Source organism: Nyctibius grandis, chromosome 7 (assembly GCF_013368605.1).
Source record: "Nyctibius grandis isolate bNycGra1 chromosome 7, bNycGra1.pri, whole genome shotgun sequence".
NCBI classification, from domain to species: domain Eukaryota; kingdom Metazoa; phylum Chordata; class Aves; order Nyctibiiformes; family Nyctibiidae; genus Nyctibius; species Nyctibius grandis.
In genome coordinates this window covers 56,578,414-56,599,696 of record NC_090664.1, presented here as the reverse complement: position 1 = coordinate 56,599,696, position 21,283 = coordinate 56,578,414, and the positions used below count along the sequence as shown (strand labels likewise).

General features: G+C 41.5%; 1 protein-coding gene across 21 annotated transcripts in view; it reads left to right on the top strand.

Moving 5' to 3' along the window:
* OBSCN (obscurin, cytoskeletal calmodulin and titin-interacting RhoGEF) overlaps positions 1 to 21,283 on the top strand; it is a 200,480-nt gene that overhangs the window by 154,317 nt on the left and 24,880 nt on the right. For 20 of the 21 annotated variants that reach the window (XM_068405371.1, XM_068405372.1, XM_068405382.1 and 17 more), the window contains 7 exons: positions 13,111 to 13,368; positions 15,771 to 15,888; positions 16,228 to 16,361; positions 16,711 to 16,823; positions 18,680 to 18,848; positions 20,162 to 20,243; positions 20,846 to 21,046. In XM_068405371.1, coding sequence (XP_068261472.1) covers positions 13,111 to 13,368; positions 15,771 to 15,888; positions 16,228 to 16,361; positions 16,711 to 16,823; positions 18,680 to 18,848; positions 20,162 to 20,243; positions 20,846 to 21,046 — 1,075 coding nt within the window. Of the gene's footprint in view, positions 1 to 2,766; positions 2,810 to 6,584; positions 10,967 to 13,110; positions 13,369 to 15,770; positions 15,889 to 16,227; positions 16,362 to 16,710; positions 16,824 to 18,679; positions 18,849 to 20,161; positions 20,244 to 20,845; positions 21,047 to 21,283 lie in introns of those variants that run through there. The other variant, XM_068405387.1, reaches the window with a different exon arrangement.

The following is a 21,283-nucleotide window of genomic DNA, read 5'->3' as shown; positions in this document are numbered from 1 at the left end:
CATGTCCAGTCTTTTCTTAAACACCTCCAGAGATGGTGACTCCACCACCTCCCTGGGCAGCCCCTTCCAATGTCTAATAACCATTGGTCCATGAATGGTTATGTCCATGAATTGCTCATTTTAAGGTTAGCTTTAGCAGTTCATGTCAGATTTGTGCATCCCCTCTTGCAGATTAATCTCCTAAGTGTAGCAGAAGGGTGAAAGCAGAGCAGTGCTCCCGTGGTTTATGCCAGCAGTGTGTACTGTGAAGGAAAAATAAGTTCATGCTTCTGTGAGCAGAGAAAGCAGACTTCAAGTTTGTAATAAAGGCCATAAACCATCTTTCATCCATTCAGAGCAACAAGAACTGACTTATCCTAAATGTTTCATCACTTGTAAGTCAATGATTTAACGTATTAACCAAAGAGGAGTCTAGTCCTATAGAAGCACTGGCTGACCCTAATGCTTACAGCTTTTAACCTGCTTATCAGGGGCTCCTGCTTTGCAAAGCTTTTTTCCTAAAATGCTATTGAACAAGTTGAAATGATAAATCCGGTGCTAAAATGGATGCAGAATATTTTCCTCTCAGGGAAAAAAAAAAAAGAAACCCAAATTCTCTCATCCTACTTTCATGTGGTTCTATTCTTCACATAGGATTGCTTAAATCCTCCCTCACACCTTGGATAGCACATACAAAACTGATCTGTCGTGCACTAAACCCCAAGTCATCAGGACCCATTTACCATATGCCATTTACAGCTTTCTCATCCCAGGCCTGCTGAATTTTTGAATACTGAATCCCTTTGACATCTGCTATATATAGAAATATTGCGACTGATGTCATTAGGGAGGACTGCAAGAACAGACATTAACAGAGTAAACATTAAAGAGACTTTCTCTTACAGACAGTGGGAGATTTCATTAAATACATATTTAATTATCATCTAAATAACATTGCTGTTAAAATAATTGATTAAAACCCCTATGTTTTGGTGTATAATCAAATTAATTCCTATTTACATCAGAACTGATACTCTTCCTCTTTATGGATTAATCTCATGATATGATTTGATGAGATTTTTCTAAAAGTTATGTAAAAATTGCACAATATTGATTTAAGGGTTTAAATATTCAGTGAAAATTTCTAACCTGAGTGCAGTAAATTGTTCAAGCACTCAGTTCATCTTCCATCACTGTGTAATTATCATTCCACCATTTGAAAAAGGTTTTGAATTATTTAAAAAATATTAACTAAGGATAGGTAAATGGTTATATTGTAATTGTGCTCAGAGATAAACATTTGAAAATAATTTTGCCCTTTACGTAGCCAGTAAGCTATAAACTCTAATTTCCAAACAGATTTTCTTTAAACCCACCTAATTCTGCAGTAACTCCTTTGCCTCTATTGGAAATTCTTCCAGATTTTTACATACATAAATGAGACAAGGCTCTGCAAAGAAAACATAGAGCTCTAGGTCAGATGTTAACATCAACATTCACACAAAATTCTTTTTCATTATGGTGGGATTTCTTGTTTTACCTAGCAGCAGAAAAGAGTCCTTGGAAGTTAAGTGGAAGGAAAATTATATTATTCCATCTAATATTGTAAATGTGTTCTTAATTTTCAGTCAGTGCAGTTTTGGGACACTATTGAAAGTATCAGCACTAATCATAAGTCATTAAATAATACAGATACTACAAGTCCCCTGGGCAAGAACTATTTGTGATTTTATAGGTGAATTTTTAAGTTGCAGTTCACTTTCAATTGTACCAACTGAAAATTACCAGAGCTTATTTCTTATAGGCTGGCTGGAAGATTGCAAACCAATTGCTGGACAAATTACTTGGAGATTAAATTAAGGTTTTTTTTAGAAACTTTACTAGTTTATTAAATAAAAAGTGGGGCTTGCTGTTGTTTTTTCTAGATCTCAAATAGGTTCAGCAGTTTTGCGTGTGTTCAAAGAAGTCTAGTTGAAATAGTGGCTTAATTTTATTCCAGCAGATAGGATGGGAACCTGACGAAAATCTCTATTAGCTCCTCAAATGGTATCTTCCTTATTTTTAAAAATGTCAATTTTAAGAAACATTTGCAAAATCATTAAATCATTACTTTCCTTTTGATCTTGATATGCATCAGCAGCTTCTAGATTGTTATGGAACAAGGGGCAGGAAAAATTGCAAACAAGATACGGAGTAGACATAGGTGTATTACAGGGCTCCTGGGTTTCCTAGGGTTTTTTTCTGATGCTGATTTTCTGTACTGATGATAATGATTTTAGTTTCCATTGCTATCAGCTTAGATTTTGCATCTAGTTCACAAAAGCTTGGAAACTGTTCAGTGTTTAGGGAAATTCTTTTTCTAGTAAGTGAAATCACAGTTTAAAGAATTTTGTCTCTCCAGGATTTTCCAGATCAAGGCATTTTCAGGTTTCTCACACCATCACTATAGTATTATAGGGAAAAAAATAATAAATAAAATAAAAGGACCTTGTTTTCTAGCTTTGACCAGCCAAACAAAATTGTCAGAATCTCATAGTAGAATAAACAGATTTTGCAATATTGTTCTCCACAAAATATTTCATTTCAAAGCTAAATCATTCACTGTTCAGAGAGCACTCTGAGAAACACTAAAGATGATGCTAGAAATAACCACAGAAAGCATGGATGGGATGGTACAGTTGTTTTTTTTCACTCCAGTTTATTTTGATTAACTGAGCAAAGTTAATTTAATCATTTCAGCTTTTGCCTTTCTTTAACCCCATGGTGTTCATACTGTTTTCTTTGTAGTCACTGAACAAGAGACTAAAGTGCCCAAGAAAACCATCATCATGTAAGTGCTGATTTTTTTTTTTTTAACATTTGTGTTTTGCCTTGCTGCCAATGCATGATCCAATAACAAGCTTGCATTTATTGGCCATGCAAGTGTGTTCATTCCCATCCCACCAGATCTCATGGTATTCTGTGTTATGCAAAGTGACCACCTGAAAAAATTCTTGCTATCCCTTTCAAAAAATAGCAGCACTAGTGTTAGACACAGCCTGGGTCAGTATTTTTATGAAATTACATACGAAAAAAATTCCACTGAATGCTGCCAAAGTTCCACGAGAGTTCAAGAAGGTAGAGTCTGACTCTCAATGTTGAATAGAAACCAGCTTTGAGAACTGGCTACTTGATAAAATGTACAAAGTTAACAAATATCTCAAAGCTTACACTGATTTCTTCTGGCTTTCTATTTTCAATTCTTCAGGAAAGCCTTTTATGATGAAGCAGAAGGAAGATGCACATTTTTATTCCCTTCTGTCTCTATATTCCTAATATGAAATTTTGTCCTGATTGATAATGACTTGGTCTTTTTGGATACTTTGAGCCTGGTTTATATTGGGTGCTTATAACATACAAAGATTAATTGCAGCAAAAAGCAGTACTTTCTCAGTCATATGTAGACCAGAATCTCATCAGCCATTAAAATCTTAATGTATCTTCTTGTTTTTAAGTATCATAAGTAAATACATAATAAAGTTGTTTCTTGTGCTGGAAGGGGGACATTGTCCTTCTGTGCTAGGCCTTGAGAATACCTCCAAGCTATTCAAATCATGTCCTAATGCTAGTAGGTGACTACACAATGGATATTTTGGGACAGTGCATTCCCTCAAGAGTTGTACTATTGCTAAAACCAGTCTTTGACTTGGACATGACGCTAAAGTTGACTTCTTTGACTTTTGTTAGATGATGAGGAAGATGTGTGAAATGACAGCTAAAACATGGTTAAGGGTTGGTTACCTTTTATCTCTTTTATTATTTTCTATGATGACTACTTCTTACGATCCATGCACTTAGCCCATTTGGAGACAGTGGCTTATAAGAAGACATGTCCCCCCTCCTAGCAGCTTCCACCTTGATTAGGAGAAGAGCAGACAGGAGAGGCAGGAACGGGTTCTGCCTTTGCCCCTCTCTCTTGCACATCAGTTCAGTTAACATCTCCAGTCATTACATTAGACTTTTTTACCATGCAAAGACCAGAGGATGAAGGTGTTTCTGCCTGTACCATCTCAAGGACCAGGGTTCAGATATCAGTGGAGTAGCTAAACAGAGAAATATTTTTTGATATCATATTCAGAAACATCCTGAGAAAGTAATGAGCAAGAAGGAAACACTCAGAGCCAGACCATGTCTAAAGCTTAGTAAATCTCATCTGTCTACATCTCTGTGCCTGTAAATCACCTGCAGAGATGCTTTTATTTCACATCTCTCCTCAGTCAGCTGATAGTCCTTTTCCCTCCATGATTCCAGATCACAAACAGCAGTATTAATATTGGTTGATTAAATAATATTAAACTAATACAAAATACCATCAGTTAAGCTGATTTCTAAATTTCTGACATGTAAATTCCATAGACTATTTCTTTGGACAGCTCTAGAAGTGATTCCTAAATTAAGGGCTGCAGCCCCAAAGGAGGTGGGTACATTTATGAGTGGTATCTCAGAACAACAGAAAATCCTCTCCTTTTGCTGGTGGGGGAGGTCATGAACTCAGCTGGGAGGTGGGATAGTGATGGGGTGAAGTTTGGAAACAAGTCTCTAAGGGTACGTTCCAGCTCTCCTTAACGTGTAGTGAGCTGAGCAACAGAAACAGCTTTGAAATTACTCGCAGAAAATAACAGATAATTTAGAGATAGGATTGAACAATGTCTATATAAGCATTTTAATTTGCAATGTAAAGCAAAGTCTAGTGTAAACACACATGGATTAATTCTCATCTTTATCTCTAAACAATTTAGTTTTGTGTAATTCAGAAAGGCACCACAGCCATTATGAAGGGTCTGCATAGACCTTAAAGCTCTATAGCAGTGTCAGAGAGAAGATAAGCCCAACATGGGATGGAGGAAGAGAAAAAAGCTGATAAAGCTGGGAGAAAGAGTAAAGCAGTGGAAATGAGCAGTAGTAGAGAGGGTGCTCCAGAGGAAAAGAAATTATACTGTAGCTGATCCAGTCCTGGACTTCACCGCATCCTCAGAGAGAGATTGATGGTGGAAAGAAATCTGTTCTACATAGACGAAGGCATTACCAGTCTCCAAAAATCAGACCAATAGATGAGTAAGGCTACAAGATATCTAAGAGGATTAGTCTTCCATGATGGTTAGACAAATGCAACAGGAGAAACAGACTCTCCTTTCACAAGGACTCCTTCCACCCTTCTCTGTATCTCAATGAAAGAGCCAGAGCAGAGACAGCTGGAGAGCAGAGCTGGTGACATTCAGCTCTGTGTGGCTGTGACTAGAGGCTGGTGAGGAGAAAGAGAGAAATGAAAAAGCTATTATCTTGATTCATAATCATTCCTCTCCACTTCAGGCCATTGTCTTTACCCTTCAGTTAGGTCTTTTTCTTTTTATCCCATTGCTTGGAGGTAGGACAGAATCTCAACACAGAAACAAAATCAGCTTTGCCTGTTAGCTCCATTGAACCAGCACTGTAGAGCATCAGCTTCCTTGTGCTTGCAAAGACAACACTGTCTTTACCTTCAAGTTTTTCCGTGTAGGAAATACCACTGAAAAACCTGCAGGAAAATCTCCATGTTAAACATATAAATTAAGAGCACTGAAGTCTGGGTTTAGGTGTTCCTGTCCCCAGATTTTAAAGCTATTTGATCCAATTTCATCTGTAGCTCATTTAAAGTCAAAGTTTGTCCTGGGATAGGAGCAGAAGATTGTTTTGACACCAGCTGTGTATTTATACAAGGATGCTAAGAAGTCTCAACTGCTTTGGATACCTCAAAAAATCTAAAGTAAGGCCAGCAGAAATATGCTGAGAAATTGTAATCATGCATCCCAGATCAATTTGGTACTCCCATGTCAATTGGTGGTTGTAGGATCAGGCTGTGTCTGCAATAATGGTGTTATGAAGAGTAAAAATAAGCACATTTTGGCATAGATGACTCTGCAGGAAATGCTCTAACTTTATTTTCCTGGTCTCTAAATATAACTGCTCTGCATAACTCCAAATATCCCTTTTAATGTAACTGCTCTGCATGTGAAAACGCAGATCTCTGTTCTCAAAAGTCTTTAATGAAAAAAATAGAGATATATTACATTTGTTTAAAAAGAAGAAACTGCTGACCCTACTGTGATAAAGGGTGTGTTGCCATTGAATTTTATGAAGCCAGGATTTGAGTTAAAGGTGCTCAGGAAAAGGTTAAACTCCCTGAGTGTGTAAAATCTTTGGGTGAAACTGCTATATTGGGTGCAAAGTAGCACAGTATGTGGTCAACATAAGCACAGGAAATGTAGCAGCATCCAGAAGAACATTTCTTAGCTGGACATACTCGTTGTGTGTTCATGCACTCAAGGAGGTTAACGGAGCTAGGATGCACCTGAGGGAAAGAGCACTGAGGTTTTCCCTGGATCAGAAAGTAAGTGGAGATGGGCATGTGGGTGTGTGCATTGCGTGTGTGTCCCTTCCAAAATGACACGCTTCACCAAAAGCTGGAGCGCTCACAAAACTAACCCCACTGTTGCGCCTTGACCGACAATGGCATGTGCTGATGGAGTGTGGCTCCCCAAAAAGTCCCGTCTTCCTGCCAACTCCATTTCAACCCTTTCTGTCATCAGAGAGGAAACGATAACCACTGTGGTGAAGAGTCCAAGACAAAGGGGAAGGGTTTCTCCTGCACGTTCTTCTTCAGGTCATTCGCCTTCCCGCTCCCCAAGAGCAGAGCCAGCTCCAGAGACAGTTTATGTTTCAAAGATCAGGCAGCCTCTCCACAGGCATGAGCAGGAGGCAACACCGAAGTCTGCTGTTCCCATGCTTTTTGTCACAGAACCACAGGACAGGCAAGGAGCGGCAGCTAGAGATGTTGACATAGAGACCAAGGTGGAAGAGAAAAAGCCCAAATGGGTTGAAGTGGAAGAAATAATTGAATTCAAGGTGAAAAAAACACCAAAACCTGCAAGGAAAAGAGGCTCTTCCCCAACAAAACAAGAAAAAGATGACTCAGGGGTGTTAACATTCACTTTTCCCAGCTCAAGGCCTAGGCGTTCCCCAGAAGATGATCCAAACACAAACAACTCCAACAATAAATTGGTGGAACAGTCAAAATCTTTGCCTAATGACAGTCTCTCTGAAGCTGATATCCAGCCCCTGGTGTATGCAACCGAGCAGGAAGGACCTCAAGTCAGCAATGAAGACAGAAGCTTCCCACATGGGCCTGAACAACTAGGAAATAATTCATTTATGGACCATGGAACTGAAGGAAAGAGCTTCCCACAGGAAACAAGTGCTCACTATGGGTCAGATGTTGCTTCCCCTCTGCTTGCCTGCGGGGGCGAGCCTGTGATCTTCAGTTTTGAGACAGCTGCTGGAGACCAGCACGATCTTCTGTTCTCACCAGCGAGTCCAGAGGTTACAGAGGAGGCTGATGAATTAGATGTATCTTGGCCTGTTGAAGAGGGGGTACCCGAAGTAATACAAGATGTCCTTCCAGAAGAGGATAATGTCGTTATAGTTGATGAACCAGAGGAACTTCAGACAGATGACATTAGCACCCGGGACCGCAAAATCTTAACCCACAATGGCAAAATATTAACTTTGGAGGATCTAGAAGATTATGTTCCTCAAGAAGGTGAGACCTACGGCTGTGATGATCAGAACCATACGGCAGACAAACCCTGTGAGATCTCCGTGCTCCAGACAGAGATTAACGAGCCAATGATTGGGAAGCCAGTGCTGCTGAATCTGGGGAGACCTGTGGTTTCCAAGCCCAGGCAAAGATTTTTCAGCCAGTTTGAGGAGCATGTTCCTGGGGGCTTGTTCATGTCAGCATCTAGAGTAACCGGAGTGCAGACTGTAGGCCCCTCAAACATCTCTTTCCATGTGAGTGATACCTGCGTGGCACCTGGAGTGCATGCAGCAACAGCAGCAGCTTCTCCTGGTCCCTCCTTCACAGTGAAACCGTCTTTCTGCACCGAAGTCCAGCGCTCAGCAGACAACGGACAGTCAAGCTTTAAAACTGAAGTTTCCACCAGAACCCTCAGCTATGGGACTGTTGGCGAGCCTGTTACCTTGCACATCAGCACAGAAGACCTCTCCCAAAGCTGAGCAGATGCAAGCATAATTTTCAACACAAAAGAAAGCAATGTTTTAGAAAAAAACTAATCAAAATTGTTGTAGGTGAGGGGAATTGGTGGCAAAGGTTACAAGGTAACATGTACGAGGGAATACCTTTGAGGAAAATACATTTAAATACGGTATGTCGAGCTTTTCCAGTCTTACAGGGAACATGTCTGTCAGAACAGTTTGTGATTTTAAAAGCTTTGAGCGAGGTGAACATATATCATTCCATAGTGGAGCAGTGATGGTAGGTTTAGGAAAAGCCTGATTCTCCTGCCTATGACAGAAATATAAATGAATAAGTGCGTTTTTGTCCATGAACTTTAAAAAATATTTCAAGTGCCAATTTGTAAATTATGGTGTGGCAAGAAGGTGAAAGTATTTAAGCTTTTCAGCACCCTTCAGCAGCCCAGGATAGGAGGACTGTTTCCAGCTAAAGCAATCTCCTGTCCCTGTGTGTGCCTGAAGGTCATGAAGCTTCACACTGCTTTGACTCTGCTGTACACTTCTGACACCAATTAGCTCTATCAAAATTTCCTCATAAACATTTCAACATGCACGGTCTGGTTACATTATTTTAAACTTCTGCCACAGAATGAAACATATAGAAAATATTGCATTTACTAGGAATGCAAAGGGCCACTCAGACCCTTTGGTAGAAATCCTAATTTGACTGAAATCAATGGTGAAAGTCCCGCTGACTTGAGAAGCAAGGATTTCGTTGTGCTCTTCTGCTTTAAGTAGAAAAAGATCATCTTTTTTAAATGACTGCTATTTTCAAGTCCACTTCCTAGTTGTCTAAGGTGTAGGTTTCATTATTCTGCTTTCTAGGGCAGTGGATTTGTAAACCATACCTTTTAAAACATCGATTTACCTAATGTGCACCAAAAGGTTGAAGTGCTGCACAAAATGACTTCTGCATCTATAATCAAATGCTAACACATATAAAGAACCACAAATGTGGTCTTTGTCAATAAATATTACTGGAAGAATATTTGGTCTCCTGCACATGCCAGTGGTGAAATATTATTGTTAACAGATTGATGGGTAATGTCTCCTATATGTGCTAAGAGGAATTCACCACCAAGCTACAGCGAAGTAGCAGGAGCACAAAGTTTAAAAACAAAATAAAGAACGAAAGAAAAGTGATCTTTACCATAAATGCCTGGCTGAAACATCTGTTCAAAATGTATTGGGCTGCTTGGAAGCACTGCCAGTTGCAATTGCATTGGTTTACTGAAACCACGTACGCTGAGCTGCCTTGTAGAGGTACTCAACTCACTGCCTTCCGTTGACTGACTTTGGAGCTTTGCAGGGGGAGTGCTGATTGAGGGGAAGGCTACAATGCACTGAGCCTGGCCCATTCCTGTTGGCTTCACCAAAAAGGGATGTTGCACAGACCTTCAGCAAGTTGCTCAGCTCTGGAAAGAAATGAGCTCATTGCCCAAATATTGGTCCCAGTTGAAGTCAGGTGGAGTTTGTCGTTGATCTCAGTAGGACCAAGCACTGGCCCTCTCTATCTGACAGAGATATGGGGTGAAAAGTCCCAACACCTTGTCCCAGCTGAGTTGTGTAGCACTGTCCCAGTAGAAAATGTTTTCATTTAGATGGTGTAGGGAAACCAGAAATGCTCAGACACAGCTGAATTTCTAACTAGCATGAAGAGAGAGGATGGAGTGAGTTTCTGCCTTGGAAATGTATGTATGTGTGATGTTGTCTCAGTGTTTCTCAGCTAGGTAATGTTGTGAAGATTGTCCTGGAGTCCTCCGGGCAATAATCCCGCTAATAGGGACTGAATTCACAAAAGGTGCTTGTAGAAAAGAGTACATTATTTTTTTCCTTCTGTGGCTGCACCTTGATCACGTGCTGACTAAAATGAACATACTGATTTCACAGCCTTTTACTTTCAATATCCAAACGGGGTGTATGTTTAATATCATGATACCCTCATGATATGGGATGCTTTTCCAGTGATTACGTGTGGTGAAAGAAATCAAGCCTCCTTTATGTTACTCTCCCATTTTTTATAACATCTCCTGGTTTGTACTGTTTGTTTTATAAGCTATACGATGGATATATATTAGTGCTTTTTTCATATATTGCACTGTACGTTGGAAAGTAACAGCCATACAACAGGGAAATACTTTCGAAACTAAACATATTTCTTTTGTATTGGGCCTGATTCTGATCTCAGTTATTCCAGTATCAATCTAGAATAATTCCACTGCAGGAAGTGGATTTGATTCAGATTTACAAAGATACTGCTGAGAAAAGAATTTGCCCTATTATAGTCTTCAAAAATATAATATCCATCCAAAAGACAATAAAGATGTGTGAAGGAATTGTGGAGGTTTCCTCCTGTTGTGGTTGATGCTCAGGTTTTTCTAAAGAAGCTAAAAGGTTGCATCTCAGGTGGTCATAGAATAAATAACTATACTTTGATTCATTAGCTCAAAACAATTAACATCTGTTTACATTTTCTTTTGAAATTCAAGCAAAAGAGAATCAATTGAAAGGAATTTTTAAAATCCTATGCAGGACTCTGTTCAAAAAGTGAAAGGTTTATGGAAAGTTCATTACATATACTTTCAAAATATTTTCCTAGAGGTTAAAAATTATGCTTGTAAGTGATTAAACTATGTAGATAACTAATGAGATGTGTGGGGATTTATTTCTTGTAGATGAAAACATACAGCTGTATTAAAAAATTTAATACAAATAATGTTTTAATAAAATTCCTGCAGGTAAATGGGTATTCATACAGTGGAAACTTCAGTTTGCTTGAGGTACAAAAAGAAAAAAAAAAACACACAGACAAAATGCAAGATATGCTGTTAGATGCTGAGTTTATGTCAATAAATGTCTTGCATCAGCTGTCAATGAACTCACTGGGTTTCTGTGTTCTTCTCTGTTCACGGCACTTGATAGTCCATCAGCTCATCCACTTCTCCCATTGACTTCAGCAGGAGTTGGGTTGCAGCCCAAGAACATTAATGCAGTTGGACTCTGGCTCCTTTTTCCTATGGATAGTTTCAGAAGTTTTGAAGTGAAAGAACCTGGTTTTAGGGATACTTCCAACTCAGATCTATGAGTCAATAGTTTTGAACGATGCTTGTCCTCTTGGGTACCCTCTCTGAGGCTGAATTGGAACTTCAAAATACATATCAGTCTTGTGTTCCTGGTTATTGGCTGAAGGATATGTGGGGCGGAAATGTTCATGGTTGAGATCTGAGAATTGGGAAACAGGCTGTTCATCACAGGTGTGTCATCACTGCAGCATTGGTTTAACGTACCTCAGCTAATATTGAAGTTCCTCATATTGTGTAACATCCCTAAATAAGATGGAATCGGAGGAAAGTGATGGTATTAAGCAGCATGGGGGAGACCTGTGGTTATATATAACCTGTATATATAGATATAACACATGTGAATATATTTTCTCACTGAGAGATACTGTGTTTCATGTCTTTCCAAACAGTGCAGTTGTTGGCAGATGCCCAGCTCCTAGGACAGCACCAGTTGGTGGCACTCACAACAGGAACACCAGGGAATCAAAATATTTACCTAGGGAAATATTTAAAGGTCTTCCACCCAGCCCAGTGCTGATGAACACTGATGGGCAGCCTGGGACATCCTGTGAGCAAACTTTCTTTTTCCATCAACAAACCCAGAAATGAAATATTTCATAACCACTGTGCTCATGAGGAGGACATTGAAAACAAAAATCAAGTGAGATGTCTTCAAAGGGGGCTGATCCAACAGAGCCTTCGACTTTACCTGCTAAGGTCTATCCTGGGAATTTACTTTATTAGGGCCAGGAAAGGAGCAGAATCAAACCAGCTACAGGACATGCTCCTGTGTCAATGACTTTAAACAAGTCAGAGCCATTTGTGTGCAAGTGCTCTTATTTTTGCTGAACCACATGACAGTTCAAGTTTGCACTCTTGCTTGGCAAGCAATCACATCATGAACATGATGAATTGTCTTAATCTGACACACATTTTGTCTGTCTTTATGGTTACTTGAGGGTTTCCCTAGATATCGTCTGTCCCTTTGTTGTACCCCTTCAACATTTGTGGAAGGTGTATTGGGCAGGAGACTGGATGAGATGAGTTCCTGAGGTCCTATGATCCCATCCTAGCCTAGCTTCTTCTACCAGTGCTGACTGGGGATGGGACCATGGTATTTGTCTCCTGGATGGCTATTCTGCAAAGTTGTGTGCTTGAAAATCCATTTTTATATGTGGAAAGCTTTTGTCTTCTCTCTGCCTTCAAGACCATGAGTTTCTTGAGGCAGGAGTTATATCTTCCTCTGTGTAATGCTTCCCTATACACAACCGCTGTGCATTACTGTACAGACCAGGTGACTTTGCTTCTAGAGTATTTTGCAGAGGCATAGTCCAGTACAAATTTAAAAGTCTCAGGTACCTTCTAGTGCGAAGCCCAGCAAAAATATTCAGGTATTGTAAAAAGTAGGACAAATACATTACTCTAGAGCAAGGAGTAGCTTTTCTGCCATCCTCTCAGACTTACAGGCTCATGAAGAAGAACAGCACTCCCTTCTTCCCCTGCCCTTCTCCAGAGCCACTGATGAGGCTGGTACCTGCTCACTCCTTCTCCTTCCCTGTGAGAATAACGTCCTCCTTGCACGTAGGGTCTGTATCAGTGCAATGGGTCACCGCTGGGTTCATGTCATTGATATTAATAAAGGTATTTTTGACAAACCACAGTGTAGGAGATTGAGATGGGAGATGGATCCTTTGTTCCGCTGTCTGGGGAGAGACTGGGTGTGCGTGCAGTGTGGCACAGTGTCCTCAACCTGGTGAGATATGTCTTTCCAAAGCGTGTTGTGCCAACCTTCTTATTTTAAGTCTCAGCTACATTCCCTCATGCTGGAATAAGCATTTCTGCACCAGCTCTCTGCTCTAGGAGGGGAAAATGATAAAATTGCAAATATTTCCATGGGTTAGATGATGTTGCTGCTTTCTTTTTACCCTGAAGAGAGAAAAGCTGTTCTTCTTGTCTGTAGGAATGACTTCTACACAGTCAGAGATGGGGACTTCTGTCCAGGCCTCGCTTCAGCGTGCTGATAAGGAAATCAAGACAGCTCTAAAGAAACTCGTGGACTCGGCATCACTGCTGGTGACTCTTCCTCCAGGCATGCAAGGAGGAGTCGGTGGCCTTGACCTTCCTGGGTCCATTCCTTCAGACCACTCAGAAACAGCAGTCGGGCCCTCTGTGCTGGTTCATGAAGCCAGTACCCAAACCCAGACTGCTGGAGGGCATGGTAGGTTTGTCATGAATCTGGAAAATGTCCCATGGAAGTCAAGAGAGACAAAAATATTGAACATGTCAATAACAATATTTTTTCCCTCATTTTTCTGTTTCATTATGTTTTGAGCAGTTGAAGATTAAGAGAGGACATTCAGACCCAAAGAAACATGGGGTTAAGGGGTGGGGTTAGGTTGGACACAAGTTTGGGGTAGACCTTTCTGGAAACAGAAAGTGTTTGAAAACTGTGTCTGAAGTAGAGTTTGGTTCATCACCTGCCCAAAATGGAGGAATAGGGGATATTTTCCACTTTTGGGCTTTTGACCCTGGCCTTGCTTCAAGTTATTTTGGGGGAGAAGTAGGAGTGGGATCCCTCATTTACATTTATAGAAGCTTTTCTTTTATTGTTTGCCATAAAGAAGCTGGAAGTGTGTTTAACACCCATATATCAACTGTCAGAGACTTTCTAGGCTGTTGAGTGCATCAAGTTCATCTGCATTTCACTGGCCCTGGAGCCTTGACAAGCTCCTTAGCAGTTTCCATGTGATTAAAACCAATGATGTGTGTGACTGTGTCTTGCCATGAGAACAAGTCTTTTGTCTTTGCATTGTTTTTTAAAAAAACATGAATAAGCGGCAACCCTTCCATAGTTCCTTCTGCTTCTGCCATAGCAACTTGTCTAAGCTGTCTCTGTGTCAAGTAGAGTAACTGTTCTCCACCAGTGTCAACTTAAAAGGACAATGTTAAGTAGCCCTCAGCCCTCAAACTCCAGATGCTGTTTAAAAAAAAAGATATTATTGTCTAAAACTTAAGGACAGAAGTGTTTCATGGATTCAGACCCAAAATATCTGCTTTAAAAAAATGATGCGGCTGTAAAACCTTTTTACCTTTCTAGTAGGAAATCATCTGTGAAAACAATCCTCTGGTGAAGTGGGATGACGCAAAAATCATAAGTAAAATGTCAACTAGCAGATTATTTCCTCAGTCATAACTACAGAGAAAATAGAACAGTGAATGAGATGGTTTTGCAGTCCTTTCATCTGAGAAAACTAAACATATTATTAATATGGGGAATTATTTTAATAAGATGGAGACTTGACAAGTGTCCCTGTGATCACATGCTTTGAATACAAAGAAGGCAAATATTTCAATAGTGCTGGCAAAAGGAAAGCACAATCCCACCAATCTGGGATCTCTGACCCTGCCAGTAATGCCTTGAATAACCATGTTCTCCATCCCAATAGAGCTGTTTTATGTGATTTCTAGAAACTGCTGCTTTTTTTTCCAAAACCAGATAGCACCAAACATCCCTAGAGTGCTCCCCAAAAAAGCCCTTCCTGCTGGGAAGGAGACTCCTCTTGATTTAACCTTTTCTAGTCAGATGAAAGAGGAGATGGTGCACTCTATCCTATGAGGTAACTCCAGTGGTCAATATTAAAAGACAATATCAGGTACTTTTGGAATGGAAGATCAAATCAGTTTTTGAAGATATACCTGATAAAATAATTAATAATAAAAGAAGAACAATACCTGAACTGCCATCAAGCTGCACCATCTTTTTATTTCATTGTTCCTATAAGCCCAAGATGTCAAACCTTGTTCTGGTGTAACTTAGAGTTGTACAAGGAAATTTTCAAAGAACCCAGTGGAGGTGTACCAATGTTGACATTCTAACACCACCAGGTCCTCCATACTAGCATCCCTCCATACTATCTCTGTATTAGTTGTACCCCCAGGCAGGAGCTGCCTTCACCACGAGTTTTACATTGATGTAAGCTTACTCATTCCACTGATACTCTCTGTGAGTGCACCAGTGAGTCAAGAACTGTTCTCATGATGCAAAGTTTAATTGAAACATTCACGTGTACGAAGTTAACATTGGGCACCCCCGGAGGTATTTAAAAGATGGATATACTTGGTGCTTAGGGGCATAGTTTAGTGGTGGATTTGGCAGAGTTAGGTTGATAGTTGGACTCAATGATCTTAAGGGTCTTTTCCAACCTAAATGATTCTGTGATTTCATCACAGCCATGAGCTGGAACTCAAACACAGTTAAATTACCTCCTATAAAGGATGCATTGAACTCACACTATCCTTCCAGTCATCCTATTTCTTCTTGTCCCTACTGACTGTCTGTCTTATTTCTGTCTGTATGTGTTTCCTTACAGAAAAGTTAGTTTTGCCCAGTCAGCAACATGCCGTCATTCAGTCTCCCTGATATTACTCAAGCCCTTTGCCTCAGGTGATCTTCTCAAAAGGGCCAAATTCTCCCCTTAGCTTCAGTGTTTGCACCCAGATGAGGTCAGGGGGACTCAGTTCTGACACAAGGCAGACTAGAGATGGCTCCAAAGGTTTACTCTGAGTTTCAGGTGTGCCGTCTTTGGCGACGTGTCTAACTTGCCCTCTTTCTGCTGCCAGGCAAAGCACAAAGGCACATTCCAGCTGAAGAACCAACTGTGCCAAAGCCTAGCCCTGGTCCTTCTGGGACAGCTGCTGGAGATGAAAGCACTCAGGAGCGCACCGTTCCTATTACCAGGTAAATACCCATCCCAATACACAGATTTCTGAATGTGGCAGGCTTTGTTACAAGAAAAGCAAGTCCTCTGTGATGGAGGAAGCAGGTGGTGACTGGAACTGATTCCTGTAGGTTTGTTATTGCTTTTAGAATGCTGTTCACACACGCATTGTGCCAGAAGGATAGAAAAGGTTGGAGAGAAATTAATTGCCCCCCCAAAAAAGTTCTTCTTGTATTAATTTTAAGTAAATAATTATTTGTTTGGTGGTTAAACACACAGATTAATGTCAGGGTGGATTCCTATATCTCTGTAGTTGTATGTGACTATGTAACGATCTTTTCTTCTGGGCGTTATGAAAGAACATCACCAGCTGCAGGGGCAGGAGACTGGTACAGAAGAGAAGGAGATGTGGTATGGGACATACACAGTGAAGTTTACATTGAGACCACAGAAAGAACTAGTGTGTATAAGACTGAGGAGAAAACCCCAACAAGTAAGGAAGAGTCTTGTTTCCCTCTCCCACATCCCGTGATTGTCTTTGTCTTTTCTTTTGGTAGTAGCTCTTGATGATTGGTTTTTTTTTTAATATTTCCATTTCTTGAGCAGTAACTGTTTATTAAACAAAAAGTAACAGACAAGCATGAAGATACAAAGCCTAAAAGTAATGCCAGTATAAAGAAACTCAAATATATTGCTGTGGAATCTTTTGATTTGACACTAAGCTAATGTCATACTCTAAATGGCCAGTCCTGTAAATCCCATTTGAGTAACTCAGCCTGTATCAGCACACCATGAACAAAGTTATGGTATTGTGCATGCAGCAAACCCTTGTGTCTCACCAGGTCCTCCCTATATGCAAGTGACAATAGAGGATGTGCAGGTGAATTCTGGGGAGCGTGCCAAATTTCAGGCAGTCATTGAAGGAACCCCTCCGCCTACCGTTCTCTGGTTTAAGGTAAGTGAAAGCATTTCTCTGGCTGAGAATGAGGACTGCAGAAAGGACTGTAGAGCAGTATTTCTGTGTGGAATTTCTTTTGTTCTTTCATCCCACAGCTCTTACACTGATTCTGAGTCATATCTATAGACTTTGTTTCTCTCTGGAACCACCAACCATGCATCTCATCCTGTGTTGTGTCCAATGTCACCATAGCTCCTTTCACAGAGAGGGCAACCAAGATGGTTTGGGGGACCAAGATGGGCAGGAAAGGAGATTGGCGTCTGTCTGAGAGCCACCAAGATGTGTGCTCTAGTTTTGGGGTCAGGGATGGGATCAAGAATGGTTTATTCCAATTGTCAGCATGACTTCCAAGCTCTGTATCTTTTCCGTAGCTAATTGGTAATATGAGTGTGACTAAGGACAATTAATATCCCATGGAAAGGAAGGAGAAATCATTTATTATTCCTCTGAATGTTGTCATGCCCCTGAAATAAGCCACTGTTGTTCTGTAGTGATTGTCTGTAACTCTCTGTCCAACTAACTGTTTTATATACAAAAGTTTTACTCCCTTTCTTTCTACCTTTTGTGTGGGGAGTGCAAGGATGAGCTACTCAGACAAATAAAATAACCTCAAAAAACAAGAAAAATGCAAAGAATCCCCTCCCTCCCACATGTGCACACACCTGAACACCTTGAAAAGGATAAGAACAAGACAAGAATACATGATACACCCTGTTAATAGTCTTCCAATCTCGGCCATTTTTGGCTCAGAGCTATCCTGAGCTAGCTGAACTTCTATCTGTTGACTAACCCCCAGTAAAGCTCTCCATGTGCTCATCTAGTCTCCTCTTGCACCCATGAAAACGTCTTGCATGTACAGTGTCCTTTGGCAAGGAGTTCAATCCAATGACAGTGAGTTGCCTGAAGTGCCACCTCCTTTTGGCTGTTCTGTACATGTTTACCACAAGCTTCATGTGTTGGCTCTTACATCTTGTACCAGGAAAAGTTAATCCCTGCCTACTCAATAGGCACTACTCATAATTCTGTACAGCTTTATTGTGTCGTATTGCTCGAGCCTCCCTTCCACGCTGAAGAGCCCCAACTTGCTTTGTCAATTTTCATCTGGAAGCTGTTACAGAAAGAACGTTGCTGCAACAGTACACCCTGGGCAAACCGAGGATTTATAACATGATGCTTTCTGTCTTATTCTTCATTTCTTCCCGAATAATTTCTAACATCTGGTACTTTCTGACTGTGGCCAAGTACTGAGCTGGTGCTGCCATGGAGTGACCTACTGTAACTCAAGGTTTTGCTCCAGTGTAATAAGGAACAACTCAGAGTCCAACACTTCATTTGGGGGAATAGGGTTGCATTACCTTAATTTATCTGGCATTTTACTGCCCAATAAGGCAGTCTTATAAGGTCCTTTTGCAAATCTTCATAATCTACTCTCTGTGTCACACATGCTCCCTTCTATACCCCTTTTTTCACAGCATTTATGAACATATTAAGCCACAAAAGTGCCAGCACAAGCTGGAGACTGGGCAGGAGCAAAGTAGCTGATCCTCTTGCTCCCTGGGCTGGCTGCCCAGGCATGGTGCGGTGGGAGAGCTGAAGAATAAACCACATAGCCCTGGTGATCCCTCCCAAGCCTGTATTCCAACAAATGGATTGTGAAACAAAAATGTAATTGAGCAATGTGGATGCAGAGAAATAGCCATGGGGGACTTTGCAGCCAGGATTTTGTCAGTGAGATCTGCTAGCCTAAAAGGTCTATGTTGTAGCTCCACTCCTGTACCTCATTTCTTGAAGAGAAGAAACATCTGTTTCCCTCTTGTTTTTTCCAGTGCCAAAATGTCATTTCATTCTTTCAGGGCACTTCGTTGCTGACAGACAGCAACAGGATCCATCAAGGGAAGGAAGGAACAACGTATTTCTTAGTTGTGGACAATGCTGTCTCAGAAGATGGTGGTGTTTATACTTGTGTTGCCAAAAATGCAGGAGGGGAGGTGTTGTGCAAAGCAGAACTTGTCGTACATGAAGGTAATGCCATTCTTTCAGCTGCAGAAGTTTCTTCCATAGCCATTGCAATGTGTACTCTGTTGCAGTCATCTTCTGGTAGCCATATGGTTACCTTGTCATCAAGAGGGACCTTGACAGGCTTGAGAGCTGGGCCTGTGCAAACCGCATGAAGTTCAACAAGGACAAGTGCAAGGTCCTCAATGTGGGTCAGGGCAATCCCAAGAACAAATACAGGCTGGGCGGAGAATGGATTGAGAGCAGCCCTGAGGAGAAGGACTTGGGGGTGATGGTTGATGAGAAGCTCACCATGAGCCGGCAATGTGCACTTGCAGCCCAGAAAGACAGCTGTATCCTGGGCTGCACCCCCAGCAGCGTGGCCAGCAGGTCCAGGGAGGGAATTCTGCCCCTTTACTCCACTCTCATGAGACCCCCCCCTGCAGTGCTGCGTTCAGCTCTGGGGCCCCCAACATAAGAAGGACATGGAGCTGTTGGAGCGAGTCCAGAGGAGGACACGAAGATGCTCAGAGGGCTGGAGCACCTCTGCTATGGAGACAGGCTGAGAGAGTTGGGGCTGTTCAGCCTGGAGAAGAGAAGGCTTCAGGGAGACCTCCAGGTAGCCCCCCCTGTACCTGAAGGGGCTACAGGAAGCTGGAGAGGGACTTTTTACAAGGGCATGGAGTGACAGGAAGAGGGGGAATGAATGGTTTTAAACTGAAAGAGGGGAGATTTAGATTAGATATTAGGAGGAAATTCTTTACTGTGAGGGTGGTGAGACACTGGCCCAGGTTGCCCAGAGAAGCTGTGGCTGCCCCCTCCCTGACAGTGTTTAAGGCCAGGCTGGATGGGGCTTGGAGCAACCTGGTCTAGTGGAAGGTGTCCCTGATGGTGGCAGAGGGGTTGGAACTAGATGATCTTTAAGGTCCCTTCCAACCCAAACCATTCTATTCTATGATATGGTACCTCCCCTGAATTCCTGTGTAGCATTGTATATTACCAGTATGGCAAGATCCAGTGTAAGGGCAAACGATCTAATGACCTACATAGATATACAAATGACAAACTGATACAATGGGCCACAGAAATAAGTGGGACCATGTTTCTGGTGATGTTCTGCTCTTTAGCCTGGCTCTTTTGATTTACATCAGATGAAGGTGCAGCCCCAAAATTCATATTGACAGGTTCTGTCATCAAAGAGCTCCACTTAATTCTGTGCAAGAGTTTAGAGGACCCTTAATTTTTCCTGCCTTAAATTGTCCTGTAATAGCTTTGCACACTATTAGCAAGGCATTTTTGTCTGCATATTAACACTTGTATTTTTTTCTTCATTTCCAAAGCTAAGAAAGACCAAGCAGCAAAGAAAGTGGCCACCCGGAGAAAGCTCCATTCCCTTTATGAGGTTAAGCAGGAGATTGGAAGGTAAATGAATTTTCCAACTCTATAGTATGACTAATGGAGAATATCTAATTGCCCATCTGAGCTGCTGAGCATGTGTAACCAGCTGTGGAAAAGTCTGAAAAGGTGAAAGTACTAGCAGAGATGGGAACTCACCCCATTGCAGGTGTGTTGGAAACACTTTCCTGAGGTTTCTGAGAGAGGATGGGAGAGTGCATACAGCCCACAGGTCCAGGTAGCTCCAACCAGAAAACAGACCAGCCACAGGCTGCCAGGATAGGTGCCCAGGTGTGGCTCCTTGGCAATGTTAGCATCACAAGCCCATAGCAATGTACGTACAAGCATCGTGTCCGTCCAAGGGATCCAAGAGCACCAACCTTTGTCAGCCCAAGGCTGTACCACCTGCAACAGCTTTACCCTTGATGTGAACTCGTTGCTTAGTTTTGGAGACAACCAGGAGAGGGCAATAGTACCTCACAGACAGAAAAATCAGCTTTTGATGTTGGAGAATTTCAGCCCTGAGCAGTAGGGAACTGTCAAAGGCTGGGACGTGGAAAGGTCTACACCTGCCGGGCAGAGGGCTTTGAACCAAGTCTGAGCAGGGCTTGTCCTTTGATTTTACACAGGGGCTGCTTCAGCTTTGTGAAACGAGTTGTACATAAAGGGAACAGAGTGTCTTGTGCTGCCAAATTCATACCTCTGCGAAGCAAAACGAAGGCTCGAGCGCATCAGGAGAGGGATATTCTTGCCTCTCTGTCCCACGACAGAATTACCAGGCTCCTGGATCAGTTTGAAACACGGAAAACACTGATTTTGATTCTGGAATTGTATCCTTTTCTGTGCTACTTCTCTGAAGAGGCTGGGAAGAATTGGGCAGAGCTCATTTATTAAATAACTAAGCAATTAACCATTTTTAGGTTTTGCCTGAGGTAAAAGGACATGCACAATCTTTCTCTGCACTGCAGGATAGCACAGCTCTGTGAGCTCTTCACTGAAGTACTGTGTTTCTGCTGCTTTAGGAAAAGCCACGATACTTGCATATACAAGTGTGAATGAGTTGTTAA